General features: G+C 41.2%; 1 protein-coding gene across 1 annotated transcript in view; it reads right to left on the reverse strand.

The window, feature by feature from the left end:
* Fam227b (family with sequence similarity 227 member B) overlaps positions 1–13,739 on the reverse strand; it is a 155,868-nt gene that overhangs the window by 116,583 nt on the left and 25,546 nt on the right. The window contains 1 exon segment of the mRNA XM_052183484.1: positions 4,697–4,831. Coding sequence (XP_052039444.1) covers positions 4,697–4,831 — 135 coding nt within the window.

The following is a 13,739-nucleotide window of genomic DNA, read 5'->3' on the forward strand; positions in this document are numbered from 1 at the left end:
TTGCCTAAGAATTTCATAAATTCATTGTTTCTAATGGCTGAATAGTACTCCATTGTGTATATATACCACATTTTTTTGCATCCATTCTTCTGTTGAGGGATACCTGGGTTCTTTCCAGCTTCTGGCTATTATAAATAAGGCTGCTATGAACATAGTGGAGCACATATCCTTATTGCATGCTGGGGAATCCTCTGGGCATATGCCCAGGAGTGGTATAGCAGGATCTTCCGGAAGTGACATGCCCAGTTTTCTGAGGAACAGCCAGACTGATTTCCAGAGTGGTTGTACCAATTTGCAACCCCACCAGAAGTGGAGGAGTGTTCCTCTTTCTCCACATCCTCGCCAACACCTGATGTCTCCTGAATTTTTAATCTTAGCCATTCTGATTGGTGTAAGGTGAAATCTCAGGGTTGTTTTGATTTGCATTTCCCTAATGATTAATAAAGCTGAGCATTTTTTAAGATGCTTCTCAGCCATCCAACGTTCTTTGGGTGAAAATTCTTTGTTTAGCTCTGTACCCCACTTTTTAATAGGGTTATTTGGTTTTCTGGGGTCTAACTTCTTGAGTTCCTTGTATATATTGGATATTAGCCCTCTATCTGATGTAGGGTTGGTGAAGATCTTTTCCCAATTTGTTGGTTGCCGATTTGTCCTTTTGATGGTGTCCTTTGCCACTTTTTCCTATTTAATTTTCTCTTTGAGGTTGCACATGTTTTCCTGACTTTCCTAGAATCAACCCTTTAAATATCTTATCAGGCACCTCATCATGTTTCTTTAGTTGCCAGAAAGTTATTATGCTCTATCTGTTGTTCTTTCTAGGAAAGTTCTTTCTAGGCACGTCACATGACTATATAAATACTATTACCTTCCCCTGTGCAAGGATCAGTGTCTCATGTCTGTCACCTACACCTAGTTTTAGAAAGTACATTTCCAAACAAGCACAGTAGCTATTATGTGAGGGACAGTCTTCCTCTGATTAAGTGCTGCCAGCCACAGTGTGAAAGCATGCAGCACTCCTGCTCCAGTGCATCTAAGACAGAGTCATTAGGGAAGCGAACATTTGAAGCTGTTTTCTTGGTGGTGCTCTCTGCCTCAGAGAATGTCTGTTAAGCCAAGAACTTCATGTTGATAGGCTTTCGCAAGACCATCTCAAAATGACCCGCTTTCCTCCCTCCTCAGTTCTCTTCTGTATCATTGTGTTGCTAGGCAACAATTATTCTTACAATTTTGCTTCAAATTTTGTCGGCTAGTAATGTTCATTGTTAAGTGTTGATGTGTTTTATAAAGTACGTACTGTATGTATCACTGACCTCACTATTAATTTGTCCAGTGTTTATGATGTTTTCCAATAATGAAAAGAGGAAAGTATTGGCTTCATGATAAGAAAGTCCAATCAGCTGTATTCATTAACTTGAAATATAATGTAAAAAAAAAAAAAAGAATATTGAGGCAGGAGAGATGCTCAGTGGTTAAGAATACTTGCTGCTCTTGCAGAGGACCTGGTTTGGTTACACGCACCCACAACGGACAGTTCACATCGTCATGAGACTAGTTCAGGGGACTTGATGTCTTCTTCCAGGCCTCCGTAGGTATGGTGGCATATGATTTTAATTCCAGCACCCAGCAAAGGCAAAAAGCAGGCAGGCCTCTGGGTTGAAGGACAGTCTGCTCTGTGTAACTAGCTCCAGAATGCAGGGCTACATAGTAAAGTTCTGTCTCATAAATACTTTTACAATTTTAATATTTCAGGGGACTGGAGAGATAGGCTGGTGGTTAAGAGCACTGGCCGCTCTCTTAGAGGGTTTAGGTTCAATTTGTAGTACCTACACTGGGGCTCACACTGCCTGCCACTCCAGTCCTAGGGGGTCTCTGAGGGTGCCAGGCTTGCATGTGGTACTTAGACATACATGCAGAAAAAACACTAACTCACATAAAATAAAAATGAACTATAAAAATGTTAAATTTTCTTTTATAGAGATGTATTTATCATAATCTAATATAATTGTGAATTATATTCTGCATGTTTATGTATTGTTTACATTGATATAGACTGTCTTTATGATCTGAGAGTAATTGTAGATAGTATTTTTAATATTTTTATGCTTACATTATTTAAAAACTTAACCACATTTAAAAATATTATATACATAATCTTTTGATAAAATCCATAATTCTATTTTCTCCCTTCACTTTACCCACAAAAATGTTACTATTCCAACGTTACACGTTTTCTGTCCCCTCTTTAAATAAACACTGAGTGTATCTAGTGCTGCCTGTAAGTGCATTGGGCTCATGGGTCTCAGATCATCTGCTGAGTATGGGCAGTCTCTCTGGGGCCACCCTCTGACACTGCCTTCTCCAGGACCCTCAGTTGCCAATATCCTCTCCTACGGCTCCTCACTATTGCTGCTGGGATTTTGGCTGGCTTGATGTTGTGCAAGTCTTGGGCACATAGTACCAGTCGCAGTGAGTTCATGAATGAGATACCATTTCATGCCAAACAACTCTCTTTGGCTCCTGGGATCTTTCCTCTCCATCTTCTGTGATAATGGTGAGCTTTAAGGGGAGACATGACACAAATGTCTCATTTAGAGCTGAGCTTTCTCTCAACGTGCTGACTGGTTATGGGTTACTGAAAATATGCCAGGAGGGAAGCACAGCTAGTCCTGGCCAAGACAGGGATGGGGTTGCCATCCCACAGTCAAAACTCTGACCAATAATTGTTCCTGTCTGAAAGAACAGCAGGGATGGAAATGGAGAGGAGTCTGAGGAAAAGAAGGTCCAGCAACAGGCCCAAAGTGGGATCTAGCTTCAGGGGAGGCACCAACGCCCGACACTATTGCTAAGGCTATGGCAATGCTCACAAAAAGGGACTTATCATGATGCCCTCTGAAAGACTCAACCAGGAGCTACGAGAGTCAGATGCAGATATATGCATCCAACCAACGGACGGAAACTACTAACCCCTGTGGTTGAACTAGGGAAAAGCTGGAAGAAGCTGAGGAGGAGGGAGACCCTGTAGGAGGACCAGCAGTCTCAACTAACATGGATCCTTGAGATCTCTCAAACAGTGGACCAGCAACCAGGCAGCATACACCAGCTGATATGAGGTCCCAAACACATATACAGCAGAGGACTGCCGGGTCTGGGTTCAGTCAGAGAAGATGTACCTAACCCTTAAGAGGGAGTTTAGAAGTCTGGTGGGGTGGGTGGTGGGGACAGGGGGGCAGGGAGGAAGTATGGTATGTGGAACAGTCAGTCAGAGGGTGAAGCCAGAGGGGAATAAAAACTGGAGTGTAAATAAATGAATGAATGAATAAATAAATAAATAAATGACTAAATAAAAAACTAAATGCTATAAAAATTCATATTATACCTGAAATCTGTGAAATGGAAGAAACATTAACAAATTTTGATAGACAAATAAATACACAATAGGAATGCACACAGACAGTCCTGATGGACTTCTTTAACTATCCAGTGGCAAAATGTACCTGGAAAGTAAAAGCTGTATGGAAGTGGGAGGTGATGGCAGCCCCCTGACTGGAAGGGAATTCTGCTTTCACAGCGCTCACCTGGTAGAATGACAGATTCTTGCCAGTGCTAATGCATGTTATTAAAAAAGCGTATCTTTTGTGCCTTGACATCTAGCATGTAGGATTCTTTCTGGTTTATGCATGGCATTCTAGAAAGCTTATTAAAGGATATCAGTAGCAAGGAAGCTATTTCCTATAATTACTCATAGATAGGAATCCTGTGTCGTGATATTTATAGAGCTAAGTGCAGGAAACTATGTCTCCATTTATGAACAGTCACTTCCAAATGTACAGACCTTAAGATCTGTAATGAACCAGTCAGATAACTGTAGCATCATACATTAGCCAAGGAGTAGACTGAAAGATCAGCCTTCTTGCCTCACATATCTGAAGGAAAACACTAGAAGGTGGCTCTCTCCACACCATGCTCAATTGAAAGGCCTTCGTTCTGATGCAGCTGGGCAGTATATCAACACTGTGCTTGGTACTGAAGTCACAGTATAAATAGGAGAGAAATTAACTTGCCTTTAAAAGTTCATTAATTGAGAGGAGTTAAGGAGTTTTGATCTTTGTATAGCAGTTTTAGGCATAGACTTCAAGATGCAGGAGAAAACACAAAGATATTTCAAAGTAAATTGATATTTCAATTTTACTATAATTATTTAATAAATTAGTCATTTTGAAAAGAAAAGGTGAGGGAATAATCATACTCCTTATCACAAAATAAATTCCAAATGGATTTGGTAAGTTGGTCAAATATAGAAGCAAGAAAGCACTAGGAAAAAATCACAGGTAAGCAATTTGATAACCTTATCAAGTCATGACAAAATGCAACAAGACTCAAACTCTATAGAAAATATGATTTAAATGTACAAAATAAAAAGGTTAAACTTCTCTGCTGCAAGGCACATTGCCATCTAGTTAGTCACATAGCCTAAGTGAGAACATTCATAGTCCTAAAAATTGACATAAACGTGTTGCAGCAGGTAGACAGGAGAAAACTTTAAGACACACTGCTATGACAGCAGTTTACAGAACAAACGACATTCTGGGATCGTCCCTAAATTGAATTGTTAGAAAGACAGACAAATAACTGGCCAACTGGCCTAGCAGACTTGATGGTGGCTACCTGCTCACACCTAAGCTGCCATGTTACTTACTGCCTGGCATGTGCTCCTGGCCGGAAATGATCCTCCTCCTCAGCTTCACAGGCATGCGCCTGCTGCCGTGGATGGTGGTCGTGCAGAGGTCTTGCAGTTTCCAATGAGTCCAAAAGCCAGTTTCAGGTTTTAGACCTGTTAACGTAATGTGCATGTTTAGCCAACCAGATTTTTACTAACAAAGTAGAATTTTCTATCTGTAGATACAGTTACCAGGTATTTTTTTTTTATTAGTTTCCATTGCATAAAATATAATGACTTATACTTGTTCTCGACAGATTTCCTATGTTTTAGAATATTAGGTATGAATGTCGCATGGTCAGGCCAACAGGTAGATGATTAAAGCAGGGTTGTTTACTTATTTTTATTTTATTGCACTCTCAAGAGAAGTATGCCGTGCTGCAGAGGGCCTCACCAGGAAGAGTCACACTGACCAGGAGAAACCAGCACCAAAGTTACAGCAACTGCTTTGTTACTATTTTTTTGTTTTTGAAGGACTCATTCAATCATTTCAGCACATTCCAGGGCTCAAGGCTCACTCCACCCTAGTTGCTTGGCTCCTAGGATGTCAATCATTTGGGGTAAGAATTCAGTGAAGGAGAGGGTGGTTGTGGCCAGGGCTCAAGGTTGGTTTGTTTGTATTTATTTATTTATTTTATTTTTTTATTCGATATATTTTTTATTTACATTTCAAATGATTTCCCCTTTTCTGGCCCCCCACTCCCCGAAAGTCACATAAGCCCCCTTCCCTCCCTCCTGCTCTCCCACCCACCCCTTCCTACTTCCCTGTTCTGGTTTTGCCCTATACTGCTACACTGAGTCTTTCCAGAACCAGGGGCCACTCCTCTGTTCTTCTTGGACATCATTTGATATGTGGATTAAGTTTTGGGTATTCCAGTTTTCCAGGCTAATATCCACTTATTAGTGAGGGCATACCATGATTGATCTTTTGAGACTGGGTTACCTCACTTAGTATGATGTTCTACAGCTCCATCCATTTGCCTAAGAATTTCATGAATTCATTGTTTCTAATGGCTAAATAGTACTCCGTTGTGTATATATACCACATTTTTTGCATCCATTCTTCTGTTGAGGGATACCTGGGTTCTTTCCAGCTTCTGGCTATTATAAATAGGACTGCTATGAACATAGTGGAGCATATATCCTTATTACATGCTGGGGAATCCTCTGGGTATATGCCCAGGAGTGGTATAGCAGGATCTTCTGGAAGTGACGTGCCCAGTTTTCTGAGGAGCTGCCAGACTGATTTCCAGAGTGTTCATACCAATTTGCAACCCCACCAGCAGTGGAGGAGTGTTCCTCTTTCTCCACATCCTCGCCAACACCTGCTGTCTCCTGAGTTTTTAATCTTAGCCATTCTGACTGGTATAAGATGAAATCTTAGGGTTGTTTTGATTTGCATTTCCCTGATGACTAATGAAGTTGAACATTTTTTAAGATGCTTCTCAGCCATCCGAAGTTCTTCAGGTGGGAATTCTTTGTTTAACTCTGTACCCCATTTTTAAATAGGGTTATTTGGTTTTCTGGGGTCTAACTTATTGAGTTTTTTGTCTATATTGGATATTAGCCCTCTATCTGATGCAGGGTTGGTGAAGATCTTTTCCCAATTTGTTGGTTGCCAATTTGTCCTTTTGATGGTGTCCTTTGCCTTACAGAAACTTTGTAATTTTATGAGGTCCCATTTGTTTCTTGATCTTAGAGCATACGCTATTGGTGTTCTGTTCAGGAACTATCCCCCTGTACCGATGTCCTCAAGGGTCTTCCCCAGTTTCTTTTCTATTAGCTTCAGAGTGTCTGGCTTTATGTGGAGGTCCTTGATCCATTTGGAGTTGAGCTTAGTACAAGGAGACAAGGATGGATCAATTCGCATTCTTCTGCATGCTGACCTCCAGTTGAACCAGCACCATTTGTTGAAAAGGCTATCTTTTTTCCATTGGATGTTTTCAGCCCCTTTGTGGAGGATCAAGTGGCCATAGGTGTGTGGGTTCATTTCTGGATCTTCAATCCTGTTCGATTGATCTGCCTGCCTGTTACTGTACCAATACCACGCAGTTTTTAACACTATTACTCGGTAGTATTGCTTGAGGTCAGGGATACTGATTACCCCAGAATTTCTTTTGTTGTTGAGAATAGTTTTAGCTATCCTGGGTTTTTTGTTATTCCAGATGAATTTGAGAATTGCTCTTTCTAACTCTATGAAGAATTGAGTTGGGATTTTGATGGGTATTGCGTTGAATCTGTATATTGCTTTTGACAAAATGGCCATTTTAACTATATTAATCCTGCCGATCCATGAGCATGGGAGGTTTTTCCATTTTTTGAGGTCTTCTTCTATTTCCTTCTTTAGAGTCTTGAAGTTCTTGTCATACAGATCTTTCACATGTTTGGTAAGAGTCACCCCAAGGTACTTTATACTGTTTGTGGCTATTGTGAAGGGTGTCAGTTCCCTAATTTCTTTCTCAGCCTACTTATCCTTTGAGTATATAGGAAGGCTACTGATTTGCTTGAGTTGATTTTATAACCTTCCACTTTGCTGAAGTTGTTTATCAGCTGTAGGAGTTCTCTAGTGGAGTTTTTTGGGTCACTTAGGTAGACTATCATATCATCTACAAATAATGATAGTTTGACTTCTTCCTTTCCAATTTGTATCCCTTTGACCTCCTTATGTTGCCGAATTGCCTGAGCTAGTACCTCAAGTACAATATTGAAAAGATAAGGAGAAAGGGGGCAGCCTTGACTAGTCCCTGATTTTAGTGGGATTGCTTCAAGTTTCTCTCCATTTAGTTTGATGCTGGCTACCGGTTTGCTATATATTGCTTTTATTATGTTTAGGTATGGGCCTTGAATTCCTGTTCTTTCCAAGACTTTAAGCATGAAAGGATGCTGAATTTTGCCAAATGCTTTTTCAGCATCCAATGAAATGACCATGTGGTTTTTCTCTTTGAGTTTGTTTATGTAGTGGATTGCATTGATGGATTTCTGTATATTGAACCAACCTTGCATCCCTGGAATAAAGCCTACTTGATCATGGTGGATCATCGTTTTGATGTGTTCTTGGATTCGGTTGGCAAGAATTTTATTGAGTATTTTTGCATCGATGTTCAAAAAAGAAATTGGTCTGAAATTCTCTTTCTTTGTTGGATCTTTGTGTGGTTTTGGTATCAGCGTAACTGTGCCTTCGTAGAAGGAATTGGGAAGTGTTCCTTCTGTTTCTATTTTGTGGAATAGTTGAAGAGCATTGGTGTTAGGTCTTCTTTGAAGGTCTGATAGAATTCTGCACTGAAGCCATCTGGTCCTGTGCTTTTTTTGGTTGGAAGGCTTTCTATGACCCCTTCTATTTCTTTAGGGGTTATGGGACTGTTTAGATGATCTATTTGGTCCTGATTTAATTTTGGTATTTGGTATCTGTCTAGGAAATTGTCCATTTCCTCCAGATTCTCCAGTTGTGTTGAGTATATAGGTTTTTGTAGTAGGATCTGATGATTTTTTGAATTTTCTCAGTTTCTGTTGTTATATCCCCCTTTTCATTTCTAATTTTGTTAATTTGGATACTTTCTCTGTGCCCTTTGGTCAGTTTGGCTAAGAGTTTCTCTATCTTGTTGATTTTCTCAAAGAACTAGCTCCTGGATTCGTCGATTCTTTGTATGGTTCTCTTTGTTTCCACTTGACTGATTTCAGTCCTGAGTTTGATGATTTCCTGTCTTCTACTCCTCCTGGGTGAATTGGCTTCTTTTGTTCCAGGGCTTTCAGGTGTGTTCTTAAGCTGCTAGTGTATGTATGCACTCTCCCTTTTCTTTCTGGATGCACTCAGGGCTATGAGTTTTCCTCTTAGCACTGCTTTCATTGGGTCCCAAAGATTTGGGTATGTTGGGCCTTCATTTTCATTAAATTCTAAAAAGTCTCTGATTTCTTTCTTTATTTCTTCTTTGGCCAAGGTGTCATTGAGTAGACTATTGTTCAGCCTCCATGTGTATGTGGGCTTTCTGTTGTTTTTGTTGCTATTGAAGACCACTCTTACTCCATAGTGATCCGATAGGAGGCATGGGATTAGTTCGATCTTTTTATATTTGTTGAGGTCTGTCTTGTGACCAATTATATGGTCTTGGAGAAGGTACCATGAGGTGCTGAGAAAAAGGTATATTCATTTGTTTTAGGGTGAAATGGTCTATAAATATTAGTCAAGTCCAATTGGTCCAAAGCTTCAATTAGTTTTATTGTGTCCCTGTTTAGTTTCTGTTTTCCTGATCCGGTCCATTGAGGAGAGTGTGGTGTTGAAGTCACCCACAATTATTGTGTTAGGTGCAATGTGTGCTTTGAGCTTTAGTAAGGTTTCTTTTATGAATGAGGGTGCCCTTGCATTTGGCGCATAGATGTTCAGAATTGAAAGTTCTTCTTGGTGGAGTTTTCCTTTGACCAGCAAGAAGTGTCCTTCTTTATCTCTTTTGATGACTTTAGGTTGAAAGTCAATTTTTTTTTTTACTTTCTTAATTTTTTTTTTTTATTATTCGATATAATTTATTTACATTTCAAATGATTTCCCCTTTTCTAGCCCCCCCCACTCCCCGAAAGTCCCGCAAGCCCCCTTCTCTTCCCCTGTCCTCCCACCCACCCCTTCCCACTTCCCCGTTCTGGTTTTGCTGAATACTGTTTCACTGAGTCTTTCCAGAACCAGGGGCCACTCCTCCTTTCTTCTTGTACCTCATTTGATGTGTGGATTATGTTTTGGGTATTCCAGTTTTCTAGGTTAATATCCACTTATTAGTGAGTGCATACCATGATTTATCTTTTGAGTCTGGGTTACCTCACTTAGTATGATATTCTCTAGCTCCATCCATTTGCCTAAGAATTTCATGAATTCATTGTTTCTAATGGCTGAATAGTACTCCATTGTGTAGATATACCACATTTTTTGCATCCACTCTTCTGTTGAGGGATACCTGGGTTCTTTCCAGCATCTGGCAATTACAAATAGGGCTGCTATGAACATAGTAGAACATGTATCCTTATTACATGGTGGGGAGTCTTCTGGGTATATGCCCAGGAGTGGTATAGCAGGATCTTCTGGAAGTAAGGTGCCCAGTTTTCGGAGGAACCGCCAGACTGATTTCCAGAGTGGTTGTACCAATTTGCAACCCCACCAGCAGTGGAGGAGTGTTCCTCTTTCTCCACACCCTCTCCAACACCTGCTGTCTCCTGAATTTTTAATCTTAGCCATTCTGACTGGTGTAAGATGAAATCTTAGGGTTGTTTTGATTTGCATTTCCCTAATGACTAATGAAGTTGAGCATTTTTTAAGATGCTTCTCCGCCATCCGAAGTTCTTCAGGTGAGAATTCTTTGTTTAACTCTGTACCCCATTTTTTAATAGGGTTGTTTGGTTTTCTGGAGTCTAACTTCTTGAGTTCTTTATATATATTGGATATTAGCCCTCTATCTGATGTAGGATTGGTGAAGATCTTTTCCCAATTTGTTGGTTGCCGATTTGTCCTCTTGATGGTGTCCTTTGCCTTACAGAAACTTTGTAATTTTATGAGGTCCCATTTGTCAATTCTTGCTCTTAGAGCATACGCTATTGGTGTTCTGTTCAGAAACTTTCTCCCTGTACCGATGTCCTCAATGGTCTTCCCCAGTTTTTTTTCTATTAGCTTCAGAGTGTCTGGCTTTATGTGGAGGTCCTTGATCCATTTGGATTTGAGCTTAGTACAAGGAGACAAGGATGGATCAATTCGCATTCTTCTGCATGCTGACCTCCAGTTGAACCAGCACCATTTGTTGAAAAGGCTATCTTTTTTCCATTGGATGTTTTCAGCCTCTTTGTCGAGGATCAAGTGGCCATTAGGGGAACTTTGCTCAGACCTTGGCCTCCCAGGCTTTTGCCTGGACTCAGGGACTGGGCGGCCAGGCTAACCTTGTGTGCGACAGCCCGGTTGGCAGATCGGCTGCCCACCGGAGTGAGCGGAACACAGGGGAGGTCACAGTAGCATACACCGTCGGCACTCCCTGGGAGTGCACACGGGCTCCATCTGCTCCACAGACACAATCTGGGGCAAGGCCTCAGGCAGAAGCCCTTAGCTCTACTCTCTCCGCTTCCGGATCCAGATCAGTCTGGGCGGCAGCATTACATCTCCAAGTCCTGCAAGTGGCTAGCTGGGCTTCCGGGCGGCCAGCTGGGAGAAGTCAGTGTGCTCCAGTGAATCCAGCGGGCCCCAGCGGGAGCCTTCCGGTGCCTGCTTTGGGATCTGAACAGCCTGGGCAGCAGCACACTGTCTACAAGCAGTGCAGGAAGTAAGCTGTGCACCAGAGGCCAACTGGGAAGGGGCAGCTTGCACTGGTGAGTCCAGCACTGACAAGATAAACTAACACCAGTGAGATCTAGATGGCAAAAGGCAAACGCAGGAACGTCACTAACAGAAATCAAGGCAATATGGCAACATCTGAACCCAATTCTCCTCTACCAACATGTCCTGGATACCCCATCACACCAGTAAAACAAGATTTGGATTTAAAATCACTGGTCATGATGCTGGTACAGGAACACATGAAGGTCATACATAAAGAAATTCAGGAGACAATGGATCAAAAGTTAGAAGCCCTTGCAAGGGAAACACAAAAATCATTGAAAGAAATCCAGGAGAATACAAAAGCCAACAAGGAGGAAATGCAAAAAACACTTAAAGAAATACAGGAGAACTTTGCTCAACAGGCTGAGGTCATGAAAGACGAAACACAAAAATCTCTTAAAGAAATACAGGAGAACTTTGGTCAACAGGCTGAGCTTAATTTTTTTTTATTCGATATAATTTATTTACATTTCAAATGATTTCCCCTTTTCTAGCCCCCCCCCCACTCCCCGAAAGTCCCGTAAGCCCCCTTCTCTTCCCCTGTCCTCGCTCCCACCCCTTCCCAGTTCCCCGTTCTGGTTTTGCCAAATACTGTTTCACTGAGTCTTTCCAGAACCAGGGACCACTCCTGCTTTCTTCTTGTATCTCATTTGATGTGTGGATTATGTTTTGGGTATTCCAGTTTTCTAGGTTAATAACCACTTATTAGTGAGTGCATACCATGATTCACCTTTTGAGTCTGGGTTACCTCACTTAGTATGATGTTCTCTAGCTCCATCCATTTGCCTAAGAATTTCATGAATTCATTGTTTCTAATGGCTGAATAGTACTCCATTGTGTAGATATACCACATTTTTTGTATCCATTCTTCTGTTGAGGGATACCTGGGTTCTTTCCAGCATCTGGCAATTATAAATAGGGCTGCTATGAACATAGTAGAGCATGTATCCTTATTACATGGTGGGGAATCCTCTGGGTATATGCCCAGGAGTGGTATAGCAGGATCTTCTGGAAGTGAGGTGCCCAGTTTTCGGAGGAACCGCCAGACTGCTTTCCAGAGTGGTTGTACCAATTTGCAACCCCACCAGCAGTGGAGGAGTGTTCCTCTTTCTCCACATCCTCGCCAACACCTGCTGTCTCCTGAATTTTTAATCTTAGCCATTCTGACTGGTGTAAGATGAAATCTTAGGGTTGTTTTGATTTGCATTTCCCTAATGACTAATGAAGTTGAGCATTTTTTAAGATGCTTCTCCGCCATCCGAAGTTCTTCAGGTGAGAATTCTTTGTTTAACTCTGTACCCCATTTTTTAATAGGGTTGTTTGGTTTTCTGGAGTCTAACTTCTTGAGTTCTTTATATATATTGGATATTAGCCCTCTATCTGATGTAGGATTGGTGAAGATCTTTTCCCAATTTGTTGGTTGCCGATCTGTCCTCTTGATGGTGTCCTTTGCCTTACAGAAACTCTGTAACCTTATGAGGTCCCATTTGTCAATTCTTGCTCTTAGAGCATACGCTATTGGTGTTCTGTTCAGAAACTTTCTCCCTGTACCGATGTCCTCAAGGGTCTTCCCCAGTTTCTTTTCTATTAGCTTCAGAGTGTCTGGCTTTATGTGGAGGTCCTTGATCCATTTGGAGTTGAGCTTAGTACAAGGAGACAAGGATGGATCAATTCGCATTCTTCTGCATGCTGACCTCCAGTTGAACCAGCACCATTTGTTGAAGAGGCTATCTTTTTTCAATTGCATGTTTTCAGCCTCTTTGTCGAGGATCAAGTGTCCATAGGTGTGTGGGTTCATTTCTGGATCTTCAATCCTGTTCCATTGATCCTCCTGCCTGTCACTGTACCAATACCATGCAGTTTTTAACACTATTGCTCTGTAGTATTGCTTGAGGTCAGGGATACTGATTCCCCCAGATTTTCTTTTGTTGCTGAGAATAGTTTTAGCTATCCTGGGTTTTTTGTTGTTCCAGATGAATTTGATAATTGCTCTTTCTAACTCTGTGAAGAATTGAGTTGGGATTTTGATGGGTATTGCATTGAATCTGTATAGTGCTTTAGGCAAAATGGCCATTTTAACTATATTGATTCTACCAATCCATGAGCATGGGAGGTTTTCCCATTTTTTGAGGTCTTCTTCCATTTCCTTCTTCAGAGTCTTGAAGTTCTTGTCATACAGATCTTTCGCATGTTTGGTAAGAGTCACCCCAAGATACTTTATACTGTTTGTGGCTATTGTGAAGGGGGTCATTTCCCTAATTTCTTTCTCAGCCTGCTTATCCTTTGAGTATAGGAAGGCCACTGATTTGCTTGAGTTGATTTTATAACCTTCCACTTTGCTGAAGTTGTTTATCAGCTGTAGGAGCTCTCTAGTGGAGTTTTTTGGGTCACTTAGGTAGACTATCATGTCGTCTGCAAATAATGATAGTTTGACTTCCTCCTTTCCAATTTGTATCCCATTGACCTCCTTATGTTGTCGAATTGCCCGAGCCAGTACCTCAAGTACAATATTGAAAAGATAAGGAGAAAGGGGGCAGCCTTGTCTGGTCCCTGATTTCAGTGGGGTTGCTTCAAGTTTCTCTCCATTTAGTTTGATGCTGGCTACCGGTTTGCTGTATATTGCTTTTACTATGTTTAGGTATGGGCCTTGAATTCCTGTTCTCTCCAAGACTTTAAGCATGA

The sequence above is a fragment of the Apodemus sylvaticus genome, chromosome 5 (genome assembly GCF_947179515.1).
Source record: "Apodemus sylvaticus chromosome 5, mApoSyl1.1, whole genome shotgun sequence".
Taxonomy (NCBI): Eukaryota; Metazoa; Chordata; class Mammalia; order Rodentia; family Muridae; genus Apodemus; species Apodemus sylvaticus.